At 40.5% G+C, this 27,482-nt stretch overlaps 2 protein-coding genes and 1 pseudogene across 3 annotated transcripts; all 3 read left to right on the forward strand.

Moving 5' to 3' along the window:
• Positions 1 to 3,189: 3,189 nt before the first annotated feature.
• LOC311142902 (voltage-gated potassium channel subunit beta-3-like) lies at positions 3,190 to 6,545 on the forward strand (the record flags this gene model as incomplete). Its single annotated transcript, XM_084178620.1, has 11 exons — positions 3,190 to 3,269; positions 3,437 to 3,481; positions 4,314 to 4,358; positions 4,479 to 4,522; positions 4,684 to 4,770; positions 4,958 to 5,043; positions 5,169 to 5,289; positions 5,521 to 5,615; positions 5,783 to 5,903; positions 6,118 to 6,206; positions 6,456 to 6,545. 11 exons carry the CDS (start codon positions 3,190 to 3,192, stop codon positions 6,543 to 6,545), a joined length of 903 nt encoding a protein of 300 aa, XP_084034746.1.
• Positions 6,546 to 16,403: 9,858 nt separating this feature from the next.
• LOC311143150 (sperm-associated antigen 7 homolog) lies at positions 16,404 to 19,755 on the forward strand (annotated as a pseudogene). The gene is made up of 8 exons (XR_014615542.1): positions 16,404 to 16,488; positions 16,627 to 16,630; positions 17,354 to 17,402; positions 17,598 to 17,686; positions 17,820 to 17,904; positions 18,119 to 18,208; positions 18,404 to 18,548; positions 18,660 to 19,755. The product of XR_014615542.1 is annotated as a sperm-associated antigen 7 homolog (transcript).
• Positions 19,756 to 20,839: 1,084 nt separating this feature from the next.
• Positions 20,840 to 26,197, forward strand: LOC311142894 (chordin-like protein 2; the record flags this gene model as incomplete). The annotated part of the gene is made up of 11 exons (XM_084178611.1): positions 20,840 to 20,915; positions 21,460 to 21,572; positions 21,838 to 21,931; positions 22,023 to 22,168; positions 22,428 to 22,521; positions 22,632 to 22,687; positions 23,497 to 23,665; positions 23,830 to 24,018; positions 24,143 to 24,331; positions 24,451 to 24,543; positions 24,842 to 26,197. 11 exons carry the CDS (start codon positions 20,840 to 20,842, stop codon positions 24,973 to 24,975), a joined length of 1,353 nt encoding a protein of 450 aa, XP_084034737.1. The 3' UTR covers positions 24,976 to 26,197.
• Between the last annotated feature and the right edge of the window lie 1,285 nt (positions 26,198 to 27,482).

Consider the following 27,482-nt stretch of genomic DNA (forward strand, 5'->3'; position numbering starts at 1 on the left):
ATGACTGATGATTGCTGATAATGGGCCTCTGTACACCTATGTAGATATTCCATTAAAAAGCATCAGTTTCCAGCTACAATAGCCATTTGCAACATTAACAATGTCTACACTGTATTTCTGATCAATTTGATGTTATTTTAATGGACAAAAAATTTGCTTTTCTTTCGAAAACAAGGACATTTCTAAGTGACCCCAAACTTTTGAATGGTAGTGTATATGTTTTCGCTGTTTGTTCATTGTTATAGAGCCAAAAAGATTGGAGAAGTGGTTTACCCATACATCTCCATTTTGGATAGATAGCTCTTCATGTTGTTGTTCGTTTAATGTGTTCCAATTTTCCCAGAAGTGGTTAGATTCTATGGATTCTTCAATTACATTGAGCTGATTTCTGAAGTGCTGTTCTTTCTTTTTTCTCTGTGTATTTCTGTACTGTTTTAGTGTTTCACCATAGTGAAGGCGTAGGTTCAGGTTTTCTGGGTCTCTGTGTTTTTGGTTGGATAGGTTCCTCAATTCCTTTCTTAGGTTTTTGCATTCTTCATCAAACCATTTGTCATTGTTGTTATTTTTTTTAGGTTGTCTGGTTAACATTTCTATATTTGATAGGGAAGCTGAGAGGTCAAAAATACTATTTAGGCTTTGTACTGGCAAGTTTACATCTTCAATATTGCAGTGAAATGTTTTGTCCAGGAAGTTGTCTAAAGGAGATTTAATTTGTTTTTGGCTAATTGTTTTCTGGTAGGTTTCCACACTACTTTCCTTCCATTATAGCATTTCTTAATAGTATGCAGTTTGTTCAGCTTTGATGCCTCATGATTGAGTATTGCTCTGTTCAGGAAGGCTGTGATTTTGCTGTGATCTGAGAGACTCTGGGTTGAGGTCAGTGATAAAGTAGTCTACAGTACTGCTACCAAGGGATGAGCTGTAGGTGTACATACTGTAGGAGTCCCCTCGAAGCCTACCATTGTCTATGTACAGACCCAGCATGCGACAGAGCTGCAGGAGTTGTGACCCGTTTTTTGTTGGTTGTTTTGTCATAGTTGTGTAAAGCGGGGCATATTGGGGAGGAAATGCTGTCACCTCCAGGTAGGTGTTTGTCCCCCTATGTGCTGAGGGTGTTAGGTTCTTGTCCAGTTCTGGCGTTTAGGTTGCCAAAGACTAGTACATGTCCCTGGGTCTGGAACAGTGGCGGTCGGTGCTGTTTAAGATGAGGGAGGACAATTTCTACTTTTCATGAGCATGGCCTTATTTCTATTACAACATATTGGATGACTGTCATTCATTTTCCATTCACCAACTTCAATGTAACAGCGATAGTTTTAGGCTACTACATGATTCTCAAATTTTCCCTATACCCATCATGAGGTTGCTACAACCTAGCCTATGAATGAAAGTTTACAACGTAGGTGCACACAGGTCGAGAGAAAAATTTGAGGTGACAGACTGTGATACATGGACAGACAGTGACACATTCAATACCGCCTTGCACACCCTTGCCTGCATCTAGCTGATCTAGAGTGTAATCATTAGTCCAACAGTTGTAAACGAGAGTTCCTATTTGTTCCGTTCCATTTGCTTACATTTAAGAAATGTTGTTCTACAGAATCGGCAGAATGAATGCACCCCTGATCACACGTAAACACGGTTCACTTTCATAGCAGCCATGTTGTATTCCTTCCTTCTATGCTCTCCCCTCCTCTCACCTCTTCCCTTCGCTTGTGGACTTCAATGCACAACACGTCAGCTGTAGTAAACCTGTTACAATCATGCAGTAAATTTACAGTGTACAGTCAGTAAGCAGTTTAGCACTTACACCAGTGGGCCCCGGTGGCAAAAAATTAGTAAAACAAAAAGCTTACCTTGACTTGGAATAGTTCCAGTGTTGTGTGGGATAGTCATAGCCAGCTAGCTAACATAGCATCCCTCTGTTTGAGCAGGGTGTTTGAGTAGGCTAAAGTAGCTAGCTGCATTTGCTAGCAGTGAAACTGAAATTATTATTTTTTTACAAAATCTCTCTTGCTTCTCCTTCATTTTGGAATAAATTATTTTGTTCAAAACTGTTCAATTATTGTCTTTCTCTCTCTTTGAGTCAACTACTCACCAAATGTTATGCACTGCAGTGCTAGCTAGCTGTAGCTTATGCTTTCAGTACTAGATTCATTCTCTGATCCTTTGATTGGGTGGACAACATGTCAGTTCATGCTGGGTGGACAACATGTCAGTTCACCTGCTCTGATAGGTTGGAGGACGTCCTCCGGAAGTTGTCATAATTACTGTGTAACTCTATGGAAGGGGGTGAGAACCATGAGCCTCCAAGGTTTTGTATTGAAGTCAATGTACACAGAGGAGGATGGAAGCTAGCTGTCCTCCGACTACACCATGGTGCTACCCTACAGAGTGCTGATGAGGATACTGTTGACCTTAATTGCAAAATAGTGTTTTAATCAATTATTAGTGAATATATTTAGTATAGTTTTATCTAAAAAAGGTAACTTTGTAAATGTTTTACCATTTTTATTTTGATGAAACTCACTGAGGAGGATGGTCCTCCCCTTCCTCCTCTGAGGAGCCTCCACTGGTCTGGAAATGATTGATCTGCACGTTTAGGATGGAGAAGCTGTCTTCATTAAAGTATGGGGATTCTAGTGGGGTGATATAGGTAGCACACAGGAGGACCTTTTTTGGGAGATATCATTTTCTTGTACATTTCTAGCCAGATGTCAAATGTTCCTGTTTCGATTAATTTAATATAGTGGGTTAGGTCTGCTGTATAAGAAATTAGCATACCCCCTGAATCTCTTCCCTGTTTCACACCTGGTAGTTTGGTGGATGGGACTACCAGCTCTCTGTAACATAGAGGGCAACCAGTGGGTCCGTCTCCTCTTAACCATGTTTCTTGTAGGATGACAATGTCTGTTTTTCCAATTTCTTTGGTGAAGTGTGGGAAAGTCTCTCTCTCTCTCTCTTTCTCTCTCTCTCTCTCTCTCTCTCTCTCTCTCTCTCTCTCTCTCTCTCTCTCTCTCTCTCTCTCTCTCTCTCTCTCTCTCTCTCTCTCTCTCTCTCTCTCTCTCTCTCTCTCTCTCTCTCTCTCTCTCCCTCTCATTCTCAGTCCCAGTCTTTCTCTCAGTCTCTGTCTGTCTGTCTCTCCCTCAGTTTCTCTGTCTCACTCTCTCTCGCTCTCTGTCCCCTCAGATGGCTGAGAACCTGATGACCATTGCCTATGATGCAGGGGTGAACCTCTTTGACACAGCAGAGGTGTATGCCTCCGGCAGGTCAGCTTTTACACCATCCTCCACTGCTCTCTTCTATTCCTTCTCTTTGTCTCTATACACTGCCTGCCTCTGTCTATCACTCCCTCTCTTTCTGTCCATCGTTCAGTCTCCCCACTGTTTATTCCCTTTTGTTCATATTTTCATTCCATCACGTCTTCTCTCCACAGGGCTGAAATCACCCTAGGGAACATCATGAAGAAGAAAGGATGGAGGTGAAATTACTCATATTTCTAATGTGACTCATCTGCATATGAATAGCTCTCTGTCTAATTATATTAAATCATAAATATTTTTCTATGGACTTTGCTTTTCACATTTCATAAGAACAGACAGAAATGATTTTTAACATAGATTGTTTGAATAAATTGATTATTGTACATTTTCTGATAATGTTTTATCACTGCTTGGCCTTTTTTCAAATGCTTCTAGCTTCTCTGTGGTTGACATCATGTTACTGTGTGGTGAAAAGCTTCTCTGTGGTTGACATCATGTTACTGTGTGGTGAAAAGCTTCTCTGTGGTTGACATCATGTTACTGTGTGGTGAAAAGCTTCTCTGTGGTTGACATCATGTTACTGTGTGGTGAAAAGCTTCTCTGTGGTTGACATCATGTTACAGTGTGGTGAAAAGCTCCTCTGTGGTTGACGTCATGTTACTGTGTGGTGAAAAGCTTCTCTGTGGTTGACGTCATGTTACTGTGTGGTGAAAAGCTTCTCTGTGGTTGACATCATGTTACTGTGTGGTGAAAAGCTTCTCTGTGGTTGACATCATGTTACTGTGTGGTGAAAAGCTCCTCTGTGGTTGACGTCATGTTACTGTGTGGTGAAAAGCTTCTCTGTGGTTGACATCATGTTACTGTGTGGTGAAAAGCTTCTCTGTGGTTGACGTCATGTTACTGTGTGGTGAAAAGCTTCTCTGTGGTTGACATCATGTTACTGTGTGGTGAAAAGCTTCTCTGTGGTTGACATCATGTTACTGTGTGGTGAAAAGACACATTCTATTTCATTCTTGTGCTCTCTAACCTCTCCTCCCATTTCATTGGCAGGCGTTCTAGTTATGTTGTGACAACCAAGATCTACTGGGGAGGGCAGTAAGTATCCTTGGGGGAAAATGCCAGATATAAGTCATTATTTCTCCATTGTTCTGGCAAAGTGACTCTGTATTGTTGCTATTTATCCCCTTACTATACTGGAACTCCATCACTCTACAGGGCGGAGACAGAAAGGGGACTCTCCAGAAAGCACATCATTGAAGGTAGAATCAAATTAACCTAGGATATAGTGGCAATGATGATGATGACGATGATGAGGATGATGAGGATGATGAGGATGACAATGAGGATGATGAGGATAATGATGATGATGAGGATAATGACGATGATGAGGATGATGAGGATGATGCCCATTACATTGCAGGTTTGAGAGGATCCCTGTCCAGACTCCAGTTAGATTATGTGGACATCGTCTTTGCCAACCGTAATGATGTCAACAGCCCAATGGAAGGTCAGTCACACAGTCCTTCTACTTCACTGTCAATCTGTTCCAAAGAAAATGTGCTTTCTGCTCCACTCCCAACCCTTTATGGTGTGTAATATGTACTCGAAAAAGTGTCTTAATGTTTACATTCTAAGCATATAATAGCTGTGTTATTACAGTATGTTTATTACGAGTTGGTTCATGTCATTTGCAGAGATAGTACGGGCCATGACCTTTGTAATAAATCAGGGCATGGCAATGTACTGGGGCACATCTCGCTGGAGTCCCATGGAGATCATGGTGAGTCCCCTGTTATCTGTCCCTGTTACCTAATACATTCCTGTCAACACCTGCTCTTTTTAGTCAATGACATAAGGCCATTGGTGCGCTGTGGTGATGTTGTTATTGTGTTTCCCTGCCACCAGGAGGCGTACTCAGTGGCGCGTCAGTTTAATCTGATCCCACCTGTATGTGAGCAGGCTGAGTATCACTACTTCAAGAGGGACAAGGTAGAGGTGCAGCTCCCTGAACTCTACCACAAGATAGGTCAGTCATCCACAATCACACAGTCCAGCGAACAGCACCAGATGTCCTCACAATGCTGCTTGCAGAGGACTCTTAATACATTATCGTTCTCTCGTTCTCTCGTTCTCTCGTTTTCTCGTTCTCTCTCTCTCTCTCTCTCTCTCTCTCTCTCTCTCTCTCTCTCTCTCTCTCTCTCTCTCTCTCTCTCACTCTCTCTCTCTCTCTCTCTCTCTCTCTCTCTCTCTTGTCTAGGTGTAGGGGCAATGACCTGGTCTCCCCTTGCGTGTGGACTGATCACAGGGAAGTATTGTGAGGGTGTACCTGACATCTCCAGGGCTAACATAAAAGTGAGTTCTCCAGACAAAATACAATTAATTAATTAGTGTATATTCTCCTGTGTTTTCTACTTGATTGGAATTCTTTAGTTGCTATCCCACTTTTTGTCCAGTAGGCCTACAACCGTGGATGACACAATTCAATATTTCTGTGTTCGTTCTGTCTAATATTGGTGCAGGGTTACCAGTGGCTGAAGGAGCGTGTCAACAGTGAGGAGGGACGCAAGCAGCTGGCCAAGATCAAAGAGCTCCACCTAATGGCCGACAGACTGGGATGCACCGCCGCACAGCTAGCCATTGGTATGGATGGTGTGTGTGTGTCTGTGCATGCGTGCGTGTCTGTGCGTGTGCATGTGTTAATTGTTTTTGACCATCTCTATTATCTAATGTCTCTGTCTGACACTCTAACATACTGTTTAGAATTGAAACACAGAATTAAATAGAAAGCGTCAATCTGCCACATCAGCTCAGCCTCCATCTCTGAGCTGTCTCCTTCTTCTCTGTCCTCCTATAGCCTGGTGTCTGCGCAGTGAGGGAGTGAGCTCAGTGCTGCTCGGTGTCTCCAATACTGACCAGCTGGTGGAAAACCTGGGTGCCCTTAGGGTAACGACCCTCCCCTCAACATCACACCATTCTGATGTTACACTTTTCAGTGAACACTCAATCAGAGCTCATCAAACTAATGATATTGTCATGAGCATGAAATGTAAAAATATTGGTAATACAAAAAGTCTGTATTTTTAGGCATCTTTAATGTCACTTAAGATTCCATTTTAGATTAAGCAAACAAGCAAGCAATCACCAAACCATTTTGGCCTAGTCCTAAACTGACATGCCATGTTATGCCTGCAGCTTATTTCACAGATGACTCCTCAGACCGTGGCTGAGATTGACTCACTCCTGGGAAACAAGCCCCACTCCAAGAAAGAGTCGCGAGCATGAAGAGGAAATTATGGAGTAAAGGACAGAGTCAGAGAAAGATGAAGAAAAGGTGATGATATTGAGGAACATCGCTCTTTCACCCTCCAGTGTAATCAACAACTTGCATGTCCTCAGCAACATTGTGCTTCCAGTATTTGCGCATATCCATTCTGCGCATTGCATTGTATCATGTATGAAAAAAATAAAATAATTCATGTGCAAAAACAAAGATTAGATCATATATATTACAGATCCCTCACTGACTGATAATGTCCACAAACAGAGGGTGAGGCAGGTAGCCTAGCGGTTAAGAGTGTTGGGCCAGTAACCGAAAGGTCGCTGGTTAGAAGCCCTGAGCTGACTAGGTGAAAAATCTGTCGATGTGCCCTTGAGCAAGGCACTTAACTCTAATTGATCCTGTAAGTCACTCTGGATAAGAGTGTCTGCTAAATTACAAAAATGTCAATGTGAGGCCAAAGCATGGAGCGTTAGGTTTCTGTCTTCCAGAGAGACCAATGAGGGCAAAGTTAGAGATGGAGGTAGTTAAATGAAGGAGGTGCTCAGTATCGTCAAGCAAACTGCACTCTACTTTATCAACAGTGTTGTCAATAAGATGAGAACTTTTTGATGCCATGAAGCAACTTGAGACACAGCTCTGCACTCTCCCACTGACTGTGTGACCGGCGCTGTCATAGGACATACACTCTTTCTCCACAGCTAGTGAGTCCCTATGATGTTAAGTACCCAGCAGAGAGCCAAAGGTTAGCAGCACATGGGTGTCTGGCTTGTCATCTCCTTATGTGACTGGCCCGTCACTCTGTGTCCTTTAACAGCAGTGTCTTCCTTTGTGTCTTCTCTGTGTGTACACTGTGTGCATGTCCCTTTAAGAGAGACAATGTGGCATGGCTTTTGTGGTTTGTGTAGATTTGCAGTGCCCCTCTAAGCAGTCTTTTTGCACTAGCAGGTGGGATGGGCTGATCCAGGCTCTGCACTGGCGGGCACATCTTGGAGCTTTGCTTTAATTACTCTCTGCAGCCCGCTGACAGGGTCTGTGTGACGTGTGTATTGTCCTCCATATCAAACCATTTCTGCGTCAATGACAATGAAAACCAAGGCTTTTCCTGCTTGTTTGGAAGAGCCTATTTACTCATCCACTAAAGACTGTGGAGAGTGGAACCCCTAATGAAAGATACTGTAGGTCATTCTTCCTCAGCCTTAGAGGGTACAACCCACTGTGGTAAACTAGCAGTCTTTCAATGTGTTTTTGATGCTTTCTTTTAACATTTAAATGAGGCCACAGAACATGCAAATCATAACCTTTACATTAAGAATTCCTCTGTCTTCAAAGTGCAATGTTCACCCCATAATGTTCTGTGTGTTCAGTCTCACTGGGAATGAGTCAGACAGAGAGAGGTAGCAGAGTGAAGTCAAGTGTGTCTGTATTGAGAAATGATTGGCACCCTTGATAAAGATTAGCATAAAAGACTGTATAAAATAATAATACAAATACTGAGATATATTGTACGCAAAAGAAATGGGAAAATTATATAATTTTATAATAATACAATTGCTCAGAGAAAGAGATTTTGTTTAACAAGTAATCATTTTGTTAAAAAGATGGCGGTCAAAATTATTGGCATCTCTGTTTTCAATAGTCCTGCACCCTCCCCTTGCGAGGATAACAGTACTGAGCCTTTTTCTAAAATGTTTTATGAGATTGAAGAAAACATTGGGAGGGATTTTAGAACATTCCTCCATACAGAATCTTTCCAGATACTGATATCCTTTGTCTGCAGTTATGGACTGCCCTCTTCAATTCAAACCACAGGTTTTCAATGGGGTTCGAGTCCAGAGACTGAGATGGCTATATACTATATGGCCATCTCAGTCTCCAGACATGAACCCCATTGCATTGCAAAATGTTGATTTTGTGGTCAATTAACAATTTATTTGTTTCTTTTTATGTGTGCATGGGGTTATTGTCTTGCTGGAAGATCCAGTTGCGGCCAAGTTTCAACCTCCTGGCAGAGGCAACCAGGTTTTTGGCAAAAATATCCTGGTACTGGTTAAAGTTCATGATGCCGTTGACCTTAACAAGGGTCCCAGGACCAGTGGAAGCAAAATAGCCCCATAACATTAAAGATCCACCACCATATTTTCCAGTAGGTATGAGGTACTTTTCTGCATATACATATTTTTTTCGACGCCAAACCCACCACTGGTGTGTGTGGCCAAACAGCTTTATTTTCATGTAATCTGACCATAGCACCGGTTCCAATCCAATTGCCAATGCTGTTAAGCAAACTCCAGGTGTTTACATTTGTTGGATGACATGAAAATAGAGCTCTTTGGCCACGCGAGTATTGAGAAGAGGGATACTCCTATCTTTTTTATATTTTTATTATTACTTGATAGACAAAAGTATAATTCTCTGAGCAATTGTATTAGTATAAAATAAAATAAATTGAGCATACAATATACAGTATTTGTATTATTCATTTTATACATTTTTGCTCATCTTTATCAAGGGTGCCAATAATTCTGGAGGTGACTGTAAATAATAATTTGGACTTTGATTAAAGGCAATGTGCTTTTTTACACATCTCTGGGGATGAGATTTAGACAGTGTTGTGTTTGAAGCAGATTATATTTGGTATTTTATTGGGCAGCCTGGACACAGCTGCTCAGCCTATTTCTGTAGTTCATTGTAGTTTTTCCATACCAAATATGATTATTCTCTCCCAATTGTATTATAACTTTCAGTCAATTGTCATCTTTATTTAACTTCTGTTAATTACATGTAGATATTACTCCTAGTATCAGGACCTACTCCTGCTATGTGAACCTCTCATGTAAACCCTTGGTTTGTGGTCAGGCTAAGGAAACGCTAGTGAATTTGAATTGAGAGAGATTTGTCCCACGCTTGTTATCCCCCTGTCATTACTGATGAGTGTTCTCTGTGCTTTTTGATACTGGTTTCTTTGTGTTTTAACCACTGGTGTATGTAAATACTAGAATATGGAATACTGGAATATTGGAATATGAAACATGTTGGATTCTGAAGTGAGCAAACGACAGATCCAACCAGATTGACATGTTGTTTTGTTCTGTGGTTATGCAATATTATTAACAGGCTCAAGTTGAACTGAAATTCTCCCAATGTACATAAATGCCTAGGTCACTCCTTAACACTAACTTTGCCTGCATAACTGTCTTGAAACAAACAAACAAAAAAAAAGAAATAAGCCTTGTTTTGAATGTATTACTGTATGCTTGCCCTTAAAATTATACCTCATATGGTGGTCATGCAACCAGATCTACCGGAAGCTTGGCAGGGCCACACACACACACACACACACACACACACACACACACACACACACACACACACACACACACACACAGTAGTTTTCATGGTCTGTCTGCCTTTTGACTATGGTGAAAATTAAGTAAATATTTTGCATTGATTTAAAATCATATCAAGTTTCTGTATATCCATGTTCCCACAATAACCATTAAATGGCTAAAAAAGTGTTTTGCAATATTGCAATTTTTAACAGGAATGAGCAGTATTTCAATTGCATGTATGTTGATAGTTATTGCAATAGTTATTTGCATTTTGCAGACAACCTTGAGTGAAGGGAACCTCAAGAGAATCATTACCATGGCAGCTACGTACAGGGATATTTTGGAGATGACCAGACATCCGTCATTGCCACCTCGTGCCAGTGTGATTAGATGGACTGGTCACCACCTGCTCATCACTAACACCCATCACCACCTCCATGCCCCTGGACATTGTCAAGACCACAGTATATTATCCAGACTCCTGTCGCCCTCTTGGTCTATGGCTTCCTCCTTTTTCTATCTTTCTTCCCTCTTTACAGGTCTCAGTTAATTCAGCCTGTGATTTCTGTTGAAACCATAGCACCAACTTTTTAAATGAAATTCTGCCCACTGCAGGTTTAAGTTTATTGGAATGAATCTTTTCCTGGAGGCAAAGCTGAGAGGTTTCCACTAGATGGCCCAGCCACAAAGTCAAAATTGGCTATATCGTTAAAAGAAATATGAAAAGAAAAATGTGCTTTTTGGTCTTAATTCAATGTTAGGGTTAGGCATATGGTTAGCAGTGTGATTAGGGTTAAGGTTAGGGTTAGGTTTAACATCAGATTCTATGACTTTGTGGCTAAGCCATCTAGTGACCACCCTGCCAACCTCCCAATCCACATACTCAAGAGTAGTTTTTTAAGCCACACCTTCATGGACCCACACCCTTTCCCAATGCATTTACAGGCTCTTCTCGACCTTATGGAATTGATTGTTTTCCACAGGACACAATGTGAGTGACTAATGGCCAGCAATAGTACAGATGTGGCCTGGTGAGTCTGCCTGCTCTCTCACTGCAAGTCACATCACCTCTATGCGCTCTGTCTATTTCCCCATCTTCCCCCTTCAGTCTGTTCTCTGTCACCAGTCTGTCACCCCTACTCCCCTCTGCTGACTCTCTCCTTCTGCTCAGTTCCTCTGTGTTGAAGTAAACACTCTGAGACAGCTGGAGGTCTGACCTTTACAGAGTAAAAGAGAGAAGTGGGGAGTGGGGAGGGAGAGACAGACCAGTAGGCTATGTTGTGTCCAGGGACGGCCTGTTCAATAGGGCGATATGGGCGACGCACTGCCAAACGGGAAAAGGAAGGGATTTTTTTTCTAATCAATTATATCACGGCAACAGTAGTTATCAGTGTTGTAATCTATACGTCTGATCTGCCACAGTGCCACACTGCCACTAAATGTCGAATCAGGCTAAAGTCGTGCTTCAAATGGCTCCCCCCCCTTTTGGGGCGATTTCAGTCAGGTTGAAAATCGCCCAGAAGTCTCTCATAGCCTCTAATGTAAAATCTATTTTTTTCAAATTTCAGAGCCTTCAATACAATCTCTATGGGTGTCTGAGGGCTTGCACTTACGCGCTTTCGTCATACGTAACGTAACGTAACCATGAACGTAACTGAGAAAAGAGCGGATTGTGTCTTTGAAAGAAGTTCCTTTTTGTCGGCGAACAAATGAAGATAAATTGGCAACGAAACAATTAGGACCTCCCAGACCAAATTTAATAATTCAACAGGTTTCTACTAAAGGCGGAAAGTCCTACACCCGAGGATTTTCCAAAAATTGGTACGAACGGAAAAATAACATTGCCACTCAACTTGATGAGGGATACAGGCTAACTGTCCGCCGCCACAACGATGAGGTTAGTGTTGATAATCACAAGTTTACTGGAGAACTGAGACCAAGTAGAGACTTTGGACAGGGTGGATATGGTATAATAAAGGCAGTTTATTCAGAGGTAAAGATATCTGGAATCGCGTGCACGGACCCGTTCGTCAAACTCTTAGGGAGCTATAAATTAAGCCCCATTACTTACCATATCAGATAAGAGAAATTGCTGCAGCTACATATATTTTACATCCTGGCCCTACATAGTTCACTATTTGCATCACTTACCAAAATATTACATGTGGTCATATATGCTTGGAAAGTGGAGATGCCATAGAACGTCAAAAAAGTAAACATTGCTGGAGACACATTGCCGTTTTGGAGAAGACATCGCGTTTGCTAGCGAAGAGATTTGTTGTGGCAAATGAACTTGGGCTGGGAATTGCCAGGAACCTCACGATAAGATATATGCATCAGCATTGCGAGTCTCATGATTCTATACGTATTGCGATTCGATACTGTGATTTTATTGCGCACCATATGTCTGTTGCAGAGGGATCAGAAAGCCATGAGAACGAGTTTTGATCAGTCATGGAAATAAAAGTGCTGAAAACAAATTGGCTCCCAATGTGAAAAGATTGAGAACAAGCTATGAAGGAACAATAATGGTGTTTTGGTGCAGGTACAGCCAACTAGCGCTAAAATATTGCGATATTGTCAATACAGTATATCGTAAAGTATCACTATGTAACTCGATTTCTTTCACCCCAATCCCTCAAATTAACGGTAAATAACTGAATTGTTTGCCCCACATTTAGCTAAGATGATTAGCTAGCCAGCTAAAATGTTTTATTTAGTTAGCAGTCGCATCTACAATAGTTTACTGTCAATAACATGTCTCCAAAAATGACGTGGTGTCTCCAATTGTGTTGACATTTTACAATTGCGATGCGCATCCATGAGTATCCACTTTCTGTAACTCAGCTGGTAGAGCATGGCGCTTGTAACGCCAAGGTAGTGGGTTCGATCCCCGGGACCACCCATACACAAAAATGTATGCACGCATGACTGTAAGTCGCTTTGGATAAAAGCGTCTGCTAAATGGCATATTATTATTATTATTATTATTATCTGAAGAGAGCCCCGAAACATTGTGTGCAGACATTTTATGCAATAAATGAAGTAGGTTGAATCTAGTAGTTCTGATCTTCTGATTGGTCCTGATGAGTTGGGCGAGGTCCCCTCCAGGCTACTGTCACTGTTGCATTGGCTCTGAGTCGGGTTCTCTGTCTTCAAATGTTCAGCCTAAGAGAGGGGATTTTTGTGTGTGTGTGTGTGTGTGTTTAACAGTGATGATGTGTGTGTGTGTGTGTGTGTGTGTGTGTGTTTAACAGTGATGATGTGTGTGTGTGTGTGTTTGTGTGTGTGTGTGTGTGTGTCCTCAGAGCAAGAACTCGTGAGTTGGAAGAACTGAGAGGCCTATGGCGTGGGTGTTGTCCTTGGCCACCTGCTGACAAGGCTGACAAGATAGGACCCTTTTGTCCATTGTTATTGGATAGGAACAGAACTTATAACCAGCTCCTGACCTAAATAGATCTTAGCACAACATTTTACTCAACATATCATATTCCATATTCACTATAACAAATATATTTACTACGACATTAGCAAGAACCGCCACATCCTCAGCCGGCTAATCCAGTGTGTAAAGTTTTGCGGAGTGTTTGAGTTAGCTTTGCGAGGCAAAGATGAAACTGAGGGCTCCACCAACCCTGGTAAGCCAACACTTTTGAGATCAGTCAATAAATGCTTCTGGTATTGACTTATATGCTGCCCCTGTCTTCATGTTGTTGCTGGACATATCTTTTTTAAAATGTGTGTAGGTCACCTAAATCATCAGAAAAATTGCCCCCCCTGAGAATTTTTTCAGGAGCCGCCACTGGTTGTGTTGCAGATGATGACAGCTTTTGTGTTAGGAATCTGAAAAAAACATGCACTGCACAGACTGGAAAACCAGAATTTCTGTCAGATTACATCGTCCAAACACCTTCATTTTGCTGGAAAATGTAAACAAGTTCCACAAGGTCTTTCTAGACACTTAAGAGTTGCAAATCTGACAGAATAGACTGATCTAAACTGACAGATCAGATCTGAGTCTGACTCACAGACAAGGTGCTTGTCCAGCTCTTTACCTGCTGCTCCTTCCATTTGCTTGACAGAGAGAAATCACATTGACTGATACAATGTCAATGAAGTTCAATAAAGCATCCGTATACACACTGCATGGTATACTAGACTTCTGGCCTCCACAACTGTTTACAGAGTTCCTATTTTCATACATAGTTTGACTTGAACTGTAGGATATCATCCTCCCTTCAACTGATCAATCGCTTAGTTTATTTATTCATGAAAAGTAAAGGGATAGTAATGCTTTCATATTTAATTAATGGTTTAATATTTATTTAATGGAGAGAAAAAAATCTCATTAATACAAGCTATTATGAAATGTAGATTAACATGAATATTGCTATTTCATTTTGATTGTGTTTTTTCTGTGTAGATTGACACAGACAACAGCAAAAAAACACAGTAAATAAACTCAAGAAACAAAATAAAAAAGATGATTCAACATATATTATTTCAGTACATTCACTACCCACAATTTGTCCAGACATAGAAGGCTATAATAAATAGCCTGTTATGTTGATTATTCTGATACAGAATTTGATAGTTTTGCAGTATATTTATTTGTTTTGTTGTTGTGTTATTTATTACATTATTTGCTTCAAACGTTTATTGTATTATTACCTACAGCCGGACACACAATTTTCTATGTACAGTACCAGTCAAAAGTTAGGTTTTTCTTTATTTTTACTATTTTCTACATTGTACAATAATAGTGAAGACATCAAAACTATGAAATAACACATATGGAATCATGTAGTAACCAAAAAAATTATTAAACAAATCAAAATATATTTTATATTTGAGATTCTTCAAAGTAGCTACCCTCTGCCTTGATGACAGCTTTGCACACTCTTGGCATTCTCTCAACCAGCTTCATGAGGTAGTCACCTAGAATACATTTCAATTAACAGGTGTGCCTTGTTAAAAGTTCATTTGTGGAATTTATTTCCTTTTTAATGTGTTTGAGCCAATCAGTTGTGTTGTGACAAGGTAGGGGTGGTATACAGATGATAGCCCTATTTGGTAAAAAAATAAGTGCATATTATGGCAAGAACAGCTCAAATAAGCAAAGAGAAATGACAGTCCATCATTACTTTAAGACATGAAGGTCAGTCAATCCGGAAAATGTCAAGAACTTTGAACGTTTCTTCAAGTGCAGTGGCAAAAACCATCAAGCGCTATGATGAAACTGGCTCTCATGAGGACCGCCACAGGAAAGGAAGACCCAGAGTTATCTCTGCTGCAGAGGACAAGTTCATTAGTTACCAGCCTCAGAAATTGCAGCCCAAATAAATGCTTCACAGAGTTCAAATAACAGACACATCTCAACATCAACTGTTCAGAGGAGACTGCGTGAATCAGGCCTTCATGGTCGAATTGCTACAAAGAAACCACTACTAAAGGACACCAATAAGAAGAAGAAACATGAGCAATGGACATTAGACCAGTGGAAATCTGTCCTTTGGTCTGATGAGTCCAAATTTGAGATTTTTGGTTCCAACCGCTGTGTCTTTGTGAGACGCAGAGTAGGTGAACGGATGATCTCCGCATGTCTGGTTCCCACTGTGAAGCATGGAGGAGGAGGTGTGATGGTGCTTTGCTGGTGACACTGTCTGTGATTTATTTAGAACTCAAGGCACACTTAACCAGCATGGCTACCACAGCATTCTGCAGCGATACGCCATCCCATCTGGTTTGAACTTAGTGGGACTATCATTTGTTTTTCAACAGGACAATCACCCAACACACCTCCAGGTTGTGTAAGGGCTATTTGACCAAGAAGGAGAGTGATGGAGTGCTGCATCAGATGACCTGGCCTCCACCATCACCCGACCTCAACCCAATTGAGATGGTTTGGGACGTGTTGGACCGCAGAGTGAAAGAAAAAGCAGCAAACAAGTGCTCAGCATATGTGGGAACTCCTTCAAGACTGTTGGAAAAGCATTCCAGGTGAAGCTGGTTGAGAGAATGCCAAGAGTGTGCAAAGCTGTCATCAAGGCAAATGGTGGCTACTTTGAAGAATCTCAAATATAAAAAACACTTTTTTGGTTACTACATGATTCCATATGTGTTATTTCATAGTTTTGATGTCTTCACTATTATTAATGTAGAAAATAGTAAAACTAAAGAAAAACCCTGAATGGGTAGGTGTGTCCAAACTTTTGACTGGTACTGTATATATACTGTATTTATATTCAGGTCTCTGACATTGCTGGTTCTGATATTTCTTAATTTCTAAATTTTTCTGGATTATGTGTGTATAGTTTATTTTTATTTTAGCTATGTATTAGCTACTGCACTGTTGGTGCTAGAAACACAAGCATTTCACTGCACCTGCGGTAACATCTGCAAATCTGTGTACATGACCAATAAAAATAGATGTTATTTTATTTCAATATTCTTTGTTTATATGCGCATGCTAATTACCCCCCATGAACGTTTTTAAACAACGTGTTTCCGGTAGTGATCATTCAGTCCAAGATGGCGGACCTCTTAGGTTCAATCTTTAAATCAATGGAAAAACCTTGAACAGTCGACGACAAGGAGAGCCGACGAAAAGCCCGAGGTATAAGCAATATTAATCTATTGTCATTTTTACTCAATTCGTTTGTAACTAGTCGATTGTAAAGAAAAGTTTTTCGTAAATGTAGCTGGATACAGGATCCCTAACGTGGAATTCCCAACCTCCCTACCATCTGTACAGAAAAGTATCTAGTCACATACTATATACTAACAAAAATCTGTTCTTCTAGTGCTCTCATTGGCCAAAGGATCCATCATTCAAGTGCTGCGTGGGAAGCTGTTTGCTCATGCGAAGCAGCACCGCCTCTTTTACAGTTTGCGTTAATAATAAATATTACATGGTACAGTTCATATGTAAATCACATCCCTAATCCGGAAATTATATGTGAATTACACCTAAACAACTATAGCATATGATCCTCTTATTTGCTCAGCCGTACTAAATCCATATCATATCAACATAATGAAAGTTTGCGTTATGCATTTTTTTGAGTCTCCTGAGTGGCGCAGTGGTCTAAGGCACTGCGACCGCGACCGGGAGACTCATGGGCGGCGCACAATTGGCCCTGTGCCGTCCAGGGTAGAGGAGGGAATGGCCGGCAGGGATGTAGCTCAGTTGATAGAGCATGGCGTTTGCAACGCCAGGGTTGTGGGTTTGATTCCCACGGGGGGCCAGTATAAAAAATATATATATATGTATTCACGAACTGTAAGTTGCTCTGGATAAGAGCGTCTGCTAAATGACGTAAATGTAAATGTAATGTAAATGAAAGTTATGTCCAGTTAATAGAAATCAGTGGTATAGGAGATATATTCATATATATTATACTCATATGGAAATGAACAGGCCTATATTTTCAGTATGAAAACAATTGAATAATATAACCTTGTTTTCAATCCCTCAACAGAACAGGCAGCAAGAATGAAGAAGAGGAGGATGAGAAGAAAAAGAAAAGGGTGAGGCTCTACCTGCAGGTGGATCATTATGTTCTGTCTGACTCCTTTGTGGGGTCATTTTCTGCTCACCCAGATCAATGTCCAGTCAGTAACTTGGACAACCCAGCTCCAAATCCCTACATTGTTTCCAATTCTTCAATGGTGTGGTCTTTTGTGGGTAAAGATCAACCCAGCTTACCACCATCTCTTTTTCAGATGGTGAAAGAGGTGTCCGAATTCATTCAAGAGAGTAAATAACAGAAGAGGAAGTACAATTCCATGGGAAAGATTGAAAGGAGCATATTGTAAGTGGCAAATTATAAATATATTCTTTAATCTATGAATAGAGAGCATGATCAATGCAATAAAACATAATATGGAACAGTTGCACATCTTTCTTTACATGTACATTTGTACTGACTTCCTGTCTTGTTAAAGGCATGATGTTGCAGAAGTCGCTGGTCTAACATCGTTTTCTTTCAGAGAGGATGAGGAGAGCAGATACCTCATGATTTTTAAGAAGGTCAGTCGTCTTTGGGTATGCTTTATGGCTGCGTTCACCAATGTTCAAGTTTCAAGTGTCACCAAATTGACATGCCTTTCCCTTCAGTTGTACTATTATTTTAGTGCATAGTGGTTGCATTTTATTATGCATTGTATATTTGTTATTCTCCCTGAAGCATAACTGAATGTATTCAAAATGAAAATAAACTGAATTTATCCTATGTATCTGGCAGGAGTTTGCTCCATCAGACGATGAGCTGGAGGCTTACCGGAAATGAATGGAGTGGGACCCCCAGAAAGCTGAATATAGGCGCAGACTTAAAGTAAGACTGGAGACAAACAGTCGCTCACATTCACTGAGGAACAAAACTGAAGAGAGCACAGACTACTATGCGTCACACAATTGAGTCTTGCTCCACCTTAGATATACTCACTCTAACAGTACTCATTTGAGGTTGGGTTCAGAGCTGTTGCTTGAAGAAACTGTTTGATTATGGAACCTGTCCACTGCTCTTCAGGAACAGGCTGCGTTGGAAGAGGAGACAGCCAATAAGACACAGAAGAGGGCAGCTTCTCCCAGCTCCAAGTACAGCCATCTGATCGGCACCTCTGCTGCTAAGGATGCAGCACATACGCTAGAAGCCAACCAGGCATATGGCATAGGTGAGTGTGAAGAGGCTTAGTATTGATTTGTAATCCTTAGTGCATCACATCTCCTCATGATCTGTGCTCTGTTCTTTGCATAACAAAATATATTTGTCTCTCCCCCCTCAGTACCCGTGGCCAACAAAAGGGACACCCACTCCATAGAGCAGGCCATGAATGAGATCCGGGCCAAGAAACGTCAGAATACAGGAGCGGAAGACACAGAGTATCACCTCCTGAGAGGGCTTGTGTGTGTGTGTGTGTGTGTGTGTGTGTGTGTGTGTGTGTGTGTGTGTGTGTGTGTGAGTAAGTGACTGAGTGTAAAAGAGAGAAAATGTGTGAGGAGCACAGAGGGAGTACTTCAAATCTGTTCTTGTACAGTATTAACCTACAGTTGGCCTACTACAGTATATTGATAGATCCTACATGTTTTCCGGGACATATACAATAGGTGAAACTCATGGGTATGGATGGAAAGGCCTTGAATTATGAATGTCCTCTGTCCTAGACCGGTTGACATTTTTATATTCCATGTTCCAACCAAATTGGTAACTTGAAAGTCTTATAAGAGCATTTTCTCTATTGGCTTACTTTCGGTCTACCCCAGTGTCCTGTAATTCCTCCCACACAAATGAGTCCCTTTCCCCAGTGAAAGTAAAGAGTAGCTGAGCACAACCATGAGGGCCAACAATTGGTTGCCAAGAGAAGAGTTTAGCCGTTGTCTGTTTTTGCCTTTACAAGGAAAATAATTAATTTTGCGACATCTAGTGGCAGTAAGGAATTACTGCATTTTTTTTTTATTATAATGTTTTTCTGTTGTTTTTTGCTACATCATGTCTTTGTTCTCAGACTCATAGTGTTTCGCACAAATTAAGTGAATGGGGGCTAAAGACTTAACTTCAGAATTAAACCACTGCAGTTTGTAGGCCTACGTGGTAGATATTAACAAACCTCAAGTGGACGATTATTTCATTGTTGGTGTCATATTCATGGCATCTCACTGTCTATAAATCACTGTTGTGTAATTTAGTCTGGTCAAACTGTATCAGTGAGTCAAATTTGAATGCGGATTGGAATGAGTGTTCTATGCTATGTGGACATTGCTGTGCTATCGTTGTTTTATTCTGTGTTTTTTCCCATGCCCTGTCTAAAGATTTCAGCATGTTTGACAGTAATCGTTTTAATCCTTGTATGTTTCCTGTATGTTTAAATAAATGCTGGAGAAATGTTGAATAATAGGCTTTCCTCTCGTGTCCCATAACATTGCAGTGTGTTGGTAGCCCTACTAGGCGCGTTTGCCTTTTAGGAAAGTAGATCTCTTGAGACAAAAATACATTTGGCCTAAAAGTAGCTTTACATATGTTTTAATGCTTTGAGACCTAAAAAAATACACACTGTCATTTCTAATTGGGCAATTCTCCTAACAAATACACACTGTCATTTTTAATTGGGCAATTCTCCAACACAAATTACTGTGCGTCGGCCCTTCAGTCTTCATCTCACATCTGCAAATTATCTTGACAGTGGAAGCAAGCTTAATCTTTTTCACTGCCATTTCCATTTCTCAACCATTGGACCCAGTTGACAGTTGCCGTGTCCTCTCTGACGTCTGTCATGAAGGATCCTCAAACATTATGCCCCTCCACGGCCGCCCGAACGCTGGTCATTCCGCTGAGCAAGCAGCGCCACTTGCGCACGGTTCTTAACCAATGTGATCCTGTAGGAGCTTCCTTCTCCCTGTTGAAAGTTCTTATCTGCCTTTGAATCTTCAACAAATGAGCAGCAGGCTTTTGACCTCAAGGTCATGTCATTTCCATTATGACATCATAGGCTCCCATCCCATTTTTATTATGACATCACAGGCTCCCATCCCGTTTTCACTAGGGTGTCATCGAAATGTCTAGTTGGGTGTTGTTGAATATGTTTATTTTAGGGCTACTGTGCATTTTAGAGACAAAGTAATAGTCTGCTTTATGTCTCCAATGAATTATTTGACAATATAGGGTTTATTCCTACTGTAGGCCTACTTGACAACCAGCACCCATAAGACAATTAAATATACTTTTATTAATTCCCATCAACTCTGTGAAAGCATATGATTTCAACGTCCTGACGACCTGAACTTTTACGTAGCATCACATCATTCACTTCACCCCAGTTTATAAATTTACGTATTCTTCCTGTAGGAGGCGCCTTCGTGAAAAGCAATAATAAATTCGTGATTTTGTGTGGAGTTTCACACTGTCTTGGGGTTTGCTGTCGCAGTTGCTGCAATTTCATTTCATATTGACAAGGAGATATCCCCCAACATGAAGCATATTTTCTTATTAATTTGCATCCGTTTGTTCGCTGGTTGTGGTGGTGATGTTATAAGAACAAGAAAAGGTAGGACAGACGGTCTGCAAATCTAAAGTTAAATCGTTATCTGCAATTGATGAAATGCGCCAAAGCAACATTGAACATTCAGAGTTTTACTATATGAATACAGCACAACCACTACTTGCGATTATATACGTTTGTGTAATTTTTCAATTTCTGACTTTCATCATTGTTGCAACCAACTTTTTTCTATATTTGGCAAGTGTATACAGTGCGTGTATTTCTGTCCTGTCTGTAAGGTTAGTGTAGTATTCCTTCAGTAACTTGTTTCATAACTTTTTTTTAACTGTCTTAATTCCGGTAGAATTATATTTTGAATTATATAACCACATAACATAATTTATGACAGTACTTACTGATTTAATCCACGTGTGTTTTGCCAGTAGACAGTTATTACTCTGACAGGTTTGTGAGCCATGGAAATACTTTTTTATGAGATCAGTCTCTTTCATTTTCTGTTTATGAAAACTCCTGCTTTGCTTCATATGGTAAATGCTTCAGCTACTCAAATAACTTCTTACCGTCCATATTTCCCTTTTTTCGCACCCAGTGTCTTCAGTTTTCTGTACTTTCAAAGATAAAACGTACAGTCCAGGAGACAGCTGGCATCCTTATCTGGAACCCTTTGGATTAATGTTTTGTATGCGGTGTTCCTGCACTAAGGTACTGTACCCATAGAATTAGAATAAGTAATTAGTCCGTTTTGTCTCATCTGTAGGTTAGCTTAATACAATATGAAACCACAACACTGTCATATAGACTACTGTATCAAACTGTCTGAATCTGAGTGATATTGGATTGTAGGCTACTGCATGCAAAGAGGATTTAGGCTACTCGCTATCTAAAATATTGGCAGTTGCTTGAAAGGATTTTGGTGGGTGGGATTTCAAGGTATGCCTGTAAAACATGTAACATTTCCCTCTCTTAGACAGGCCATGTGAAATGTAACACAATTAAGTGTCCTACTCTACGGTGTGAGAACCCAGTGACTGACTCTCAGCAGTGCTGCCCTCGCTGTACAGGTAGGATCAGACATTGTCATACAATCCAGTAAGAAAAACATCCTGCTTTGGCACTCACTTACATATCTTGTGCTTGCCATTATCTCCTCAGATGAGCCTAGGATTCCAGCTGGCTTGAGAGCCCCGGTGAAGTCCTGCAGGTATAATGGAACTATCTACCAACCAGGGGAGACCTTTGCCAACCATGACCTCTTTCCATCTAGACAAATCAACCAGTGTGTCATGTGTACATGTTCTGTAAGTCACACTCTCCCTTCCTGTAGTTTATGGTGTTGTTTCTTACAATGGAGGCTTTGATGTACAGCTCATTATTCTGAGAATGTAACTGGGAGTTTTTACTCATGTGTCATATCTGAGGACTTAGATATGGCATAGCCATAATACTGGAGCTGTTCATGTAGCTACAATGCCCTGTGGTAACCAATGCCACCCTATTCTGCAACGTCTGTCATCCCATCTGTCATTCCTTCACCTTTTCTTCCTCTGTTGTTTTTAGAATGGAAATATCTTCTGTGCTCTGAAAACTTGCCAGCCACTGACCTGCTCCTCACCACTCTCAGTCCCAGATACCTGCTGTCTGGTGTGCAAAGGTGATAACATTTATTTCTTACCACAGCAGATTTTCATCATACTTTCTGTTGTTATTAAAGTAAATATCAAAGTAAATAAGTATGTATCCTGTTAATTTCTCTTTGATTAGATGGTGGCATTTACTCATCAGTGGAGCATGGAGGCCAACAGCTGAACCGAGGCGTTGTATGTATTTTTCTGTTAATTCATTAATGTCTCTAGTCTTATAGATTTGTAAAACCATCATATCCAAAACACCCCACTTACATTTACATTTACATCATTTAGCAGATGCTCTTATCCAGAGCGACATACAAATTGGTGCATTCAACTTATGATAGCCAGTGGGACAACCACCTTTTAAAAATATGTTATTTTTTATTTTTTTATGGGGGGTGGGGGAAGAAGGATTACTTTATACTATTCCAGGTATTCCTTAAAGAGGTAGGGTTTCAAGTGTCTCCGGAAGGTGGTCAGTGACTCCGCTGTCCTGGCGTCGTGGGGGAGCTTGTTCCACCATTGGGGTGCCAGAGCAGCGAATAGCTTTGACTGGGCTGTGCGGGAACTGTGCTTCCGTAGAGGTAGGGGAGCTAGCAGGCCAGATGTGGATGAATATAGTGCCCTCGTTTGGGTGTAGGGTCTGATCAGAGCCTGAAGGTAAGGAGGTGCCGTTCCCCTCACAGCTCCGTAGGCAAGCACCTTGGTCTTGTAGTAGATGCAAGCCTCAACTGGAAGCCAGTGGAGTGTGCGGAGGAGCGGGGTGACATGAGAAGACAACAACTAATATGTAATCTTCATTTGTGGGACATGCAAATCAACTTTGATGAAAACACGTGCGCAGGGGATTTTGATTTGAGGGGGGAAATCTTGACTGTCCATGTGTCCATGTTCATATCTACCTGTGTTACTTTATTTCACATTTGGCATTTGAACTGCACGTGAATCTAAAATAACCCCGTAATAACTGTGTCTATTTGTGTCCGTGAATATACAAGAGGCATTCATTGGACCAGTGTGCTGGAGAGCAGCTCCAAGGGCGGTCTGTCCGTTCTACTCCATCCACAGTCAGGGGTACTCCCAGAGGCCTGAGCCTGCCCAAACTCCACTTCAAAGGTGCTGCAGAGACCACCGTGAATTTCCTGCTGCAGAAAAATCACCAGAAGGGTGAGAGTTTAATGACAGCCCTACATTAATAATCTATTTTCATGTTCTGCAATAGGAGACCAGTTCCCTGGTCATTGAGCAGTCCATGTATTATAACCCTTACAGCTTTGTGATTGTAATAATATTTAATACTAGAATATATATGCTTTTCTTTTTTCTCTCAGCCTGTCAATACAGCAGCAAGACTTACTCTCATGGTGATGTGTGGCACCCAGTCCTGGGGAAGGTCCTGGAGTGCATCCTGTGTACCTGTAAGGATGGCATACAGGACTGCAAACGCCTCACATGTCCCAGCCAGTATCCATGCCAGCATCCCATGAAAACCGAGGGGAAGTGCTGCAAGATTTGTCCAGGTAGTTCAGCATGATTCACAATGCAATTATAAATATTATTTTAACCCTAGGTTTTGACAAAACAAGTTTGCAACAGTATGTCTTTGAACAATATTTTTTAAATCTCTCTGTTTCTTGCCCCTAGAACTTAAAGCTGAGAGCAACAGGACTGACTGTTACATGAATATGAATCTTGGACATGACAATAACAACCTCTTGGTGTACAAAGTTAAGCCATCGTCAAAGGTTCACACCGAGGACACAGTTAGGATAATTGCTATTGAAAGACAAGGGACTGCTGAAGTTGAAGTGCAAGTATGGAAGACAGTAGGAGGTAACTAGGAGGGGGGAGTATTAGAGGGCACTAGCATGGCAGTGTTGATAACAAAGTTACAGCTGTGGATTACCTAACTATTCGGAATATCACCCAATTTGTATTTTCACTTTTCCCAGGAGTTTTACAATTAATGGAAACTGGGGATGTTCTGAAGAAAGACCTTATCGATAATCCAGATAACTACACTTTACTGGCAACATTAGATGAAGGTGAGTTTATCCTTTGTTTTCTGGTAATTAAAAGTAGAATAGTCCTCTAGTTATAAATCTTGTAATCCTTTAGTTTTATTTTAAGTAGAGCTTTTCTTTGCCAATATGAATTGTTGGGCAATACAGACATATTGTAGACCAAAGGAAATTTCATTTAATTTCAACAGATAAAAACAAATACCTGTTTTCCTCTTTGTCAGTGACCATCTTGTTTCCTGCTGGCGGGAAAAGTTGTTATGGGTTTGTATGCTTTTTGTCTACTGTTGGATGGCAACATGTCTTTGTTCTTTTTACACAGAGACTTGGAAAAGATTCAAGGAGGAAGAAGACAATCAGAAGGAATTTCCCAAGACCAGGACCTGTGAGGATGGGATCAGGGAGGTAGTGAAGTTCTTGTACCCAGACCAGCTGGAAAGCCTGTGCTCATCTTAACTTTCATTCTCTGACTTTGAAGTTACATATTTACTACGGAGGACATCAATGGAAAATGCACAGCATTCATATCTATTTCATTAAACATAAAACAGAGCACTGCTTATTGGTTAGAGAATAACAAGCTTTTGCTTATTTTTAAATGTCAACATAACTCATAACAATGTGATGTCCCATATTCTCAGTAACAACATTGTTGGTAGCATTTGGTAATAGAAGACAAAGAAATGGGGGGAAAAATACTTTAAATGAATTACAGTTGTATCTCATTTTTGTTTTATGGCATACTGGAATACAGTAAATCTGGTATTATCAAAAAATACAGGTGTACATGTATATAATAGAAAAATACAGCCAACTGGCCATAACACATTTATAGAGTAGACTATTTTTACAATCACTTTACTGTTCTGCTAAATACTGCTGTTTGATACTATATGCCTTTTCAGAATGTACCAAGAAATATGAATCAACATATTTATTGTAAATACAAATATGCTAACAGATGTAATTTTGGCAGAGCGTATAACATTGGTTTGTTTGATATGTTTGTTTCTACATTATGTATACATTTGAGTGTGTACTGGAAGGTCCTTGCCTGAGACGCCAAGGCTTTTAGCTCATTGGGCTATACACTAGTGATTTCTGCAGAAAATGTGGGTTTGTTATCTATGCATTGGTATTGCCCTGCAATAGTGTTTGTATGTATTCTTTCATGAGAGTGGCTACATTGGTTTGGTGGAACTACTTTCTACTATGTTCGCTGATATATTTATCATTATGTTCGGACAGTTTTCTGAAGGCCAGTTTTCTACAGGCACATTTTCCATAGGATTCTGTGGGATTTCAGTACTTGATGTACATCTTTCCCCTTTGCACAGTTGCAAGGCATTCTTGAACGTAATGACAAGGCTAAAAGTTGGAGCCAACCAAAAATATGAAATTGTTGAGCTCTACCTGAGGCAAGAATTCCTGCACAAGACAGGCTGTTGTTTTTCCTTGGGCTAACCTCCAATGAACGCAGTCGACCAGGGGGATCTTTGCTTTATAAATTGTGCCTGTAATTTGGATTTGTGCCCCAGTGTTATAGTTTGTTTTCTCAAGGGTTATAATGGCCTAACAGGATGAGCACAACAATACAGCTCTGTTCATTTAATTAGATATAAATGTAAATTAGGTCAGGAGTTGGAAGGACACCAATATTTTCCAATAAAGACAACTGAAGAAGAAGAAGAAGAAGAAGAAGAAGAAGAAGAAGAAGAAGAAGAAGAAGAAGAAGAAGAAGAAGAAGAAGAAGAAGAAGAAGAAGAAGAAGAAGAAGAAGAGATGCTCAGGGAGGAAAAATAAGAATAATATTGATGGCGGCCCCAGTCTTTTGTAAAAGAGGTGTAGAGCACAACTGTAACATGCTTGTCAAATAGTTAGACAGAATTTGATTATTTGCAGGATGTATAATCTACCAAACCCAAGAAAAATAAACCCTTGGTCTTTAAAAATTGAGGATATTATTGGAGTGTTTTTCTACCACATCAAATAACTATTATGACAACTATTATGACAAGTTACTGAGAAAGCATGTCATTACTGTTCTACACACATTGAGATAGCTGGCTTGTGATCACATAATCTGAAATCCATGTTTGCCTTTGAGTTGAGCTGCCCTGTGAACAGCTTGTCAACAAGCTTGTTTAGGTCAACAGGTGTAAAAATAAGCCCCATTGTCCCTGTGCCATATTCATTGCAGTAGACTAGAGCCATACACAGAGTCCTGTCGATATGGGAGCAGTGCACCGACTTGTGACTAATATCCCTCCTCTGTGAACTTCAACAGTCCGCTCTCTCCCGTCACAGCCACAATGACTCATTGTGTTGGCCTCACACATTGCGCCAGACAGTGCTGCACATCTTTCACTAAAGGCCTGACAAAATATTTTAAAACAGAAGTCCCTCAGTTGTAGACCTTAATAGTTTCACAATGAAACTGTGATTTATTTCTGCTGGCTGTTGGACTTGACAGTTTCTGGCAATATATTTTTCTGAGAGGTTCAAGGTGGTCCTCTTCAATGAAGAAGGTAGATGTGTCCCTTTCCACTTCTACATTAAAAGCACTTCATAAAAAAACCTGTATCCATTAAAAACCCTTCTCCATTATAAACACTTCTCCATTATAAACACTTCTCCATTATAAACACTTCTCCATTATAAACCCTTCTCCATTATAATCACTTCTCCATTATAAACACTTCTCCATTAAAAACACTTTTCCATTATAAACCCTTCTCCATTATAATCACTTCTCCATTATAAACCCTTCTCCATTATAAACACTTCTCCATTATAAACCCTTCTCCATTATAATCACTTCTCCATTAAAAACCCTTCTCCATTATAAACACTTCTCCATTATAAACCCTTCTCCATTATAATCACTTCTCCATTAAAAACCCTTCTCCATTATAAACACTTCTCCATTATAAACCCTTCTCCATTATAATCACTTCTCCATT

Source organism: Coregonus lavaretus, assembly GCF_964263955.1.
Source record: "Coregonus lavaretus genome assembly, chromosome: 15".
In the NCBI taxonomy this organism is placed as follows: Eukaryota; Metazoa; Chordata; class Actinopteri; order Salmoniformes; family Salmonidae; genus Coregonus; species Coregonus lavaretus.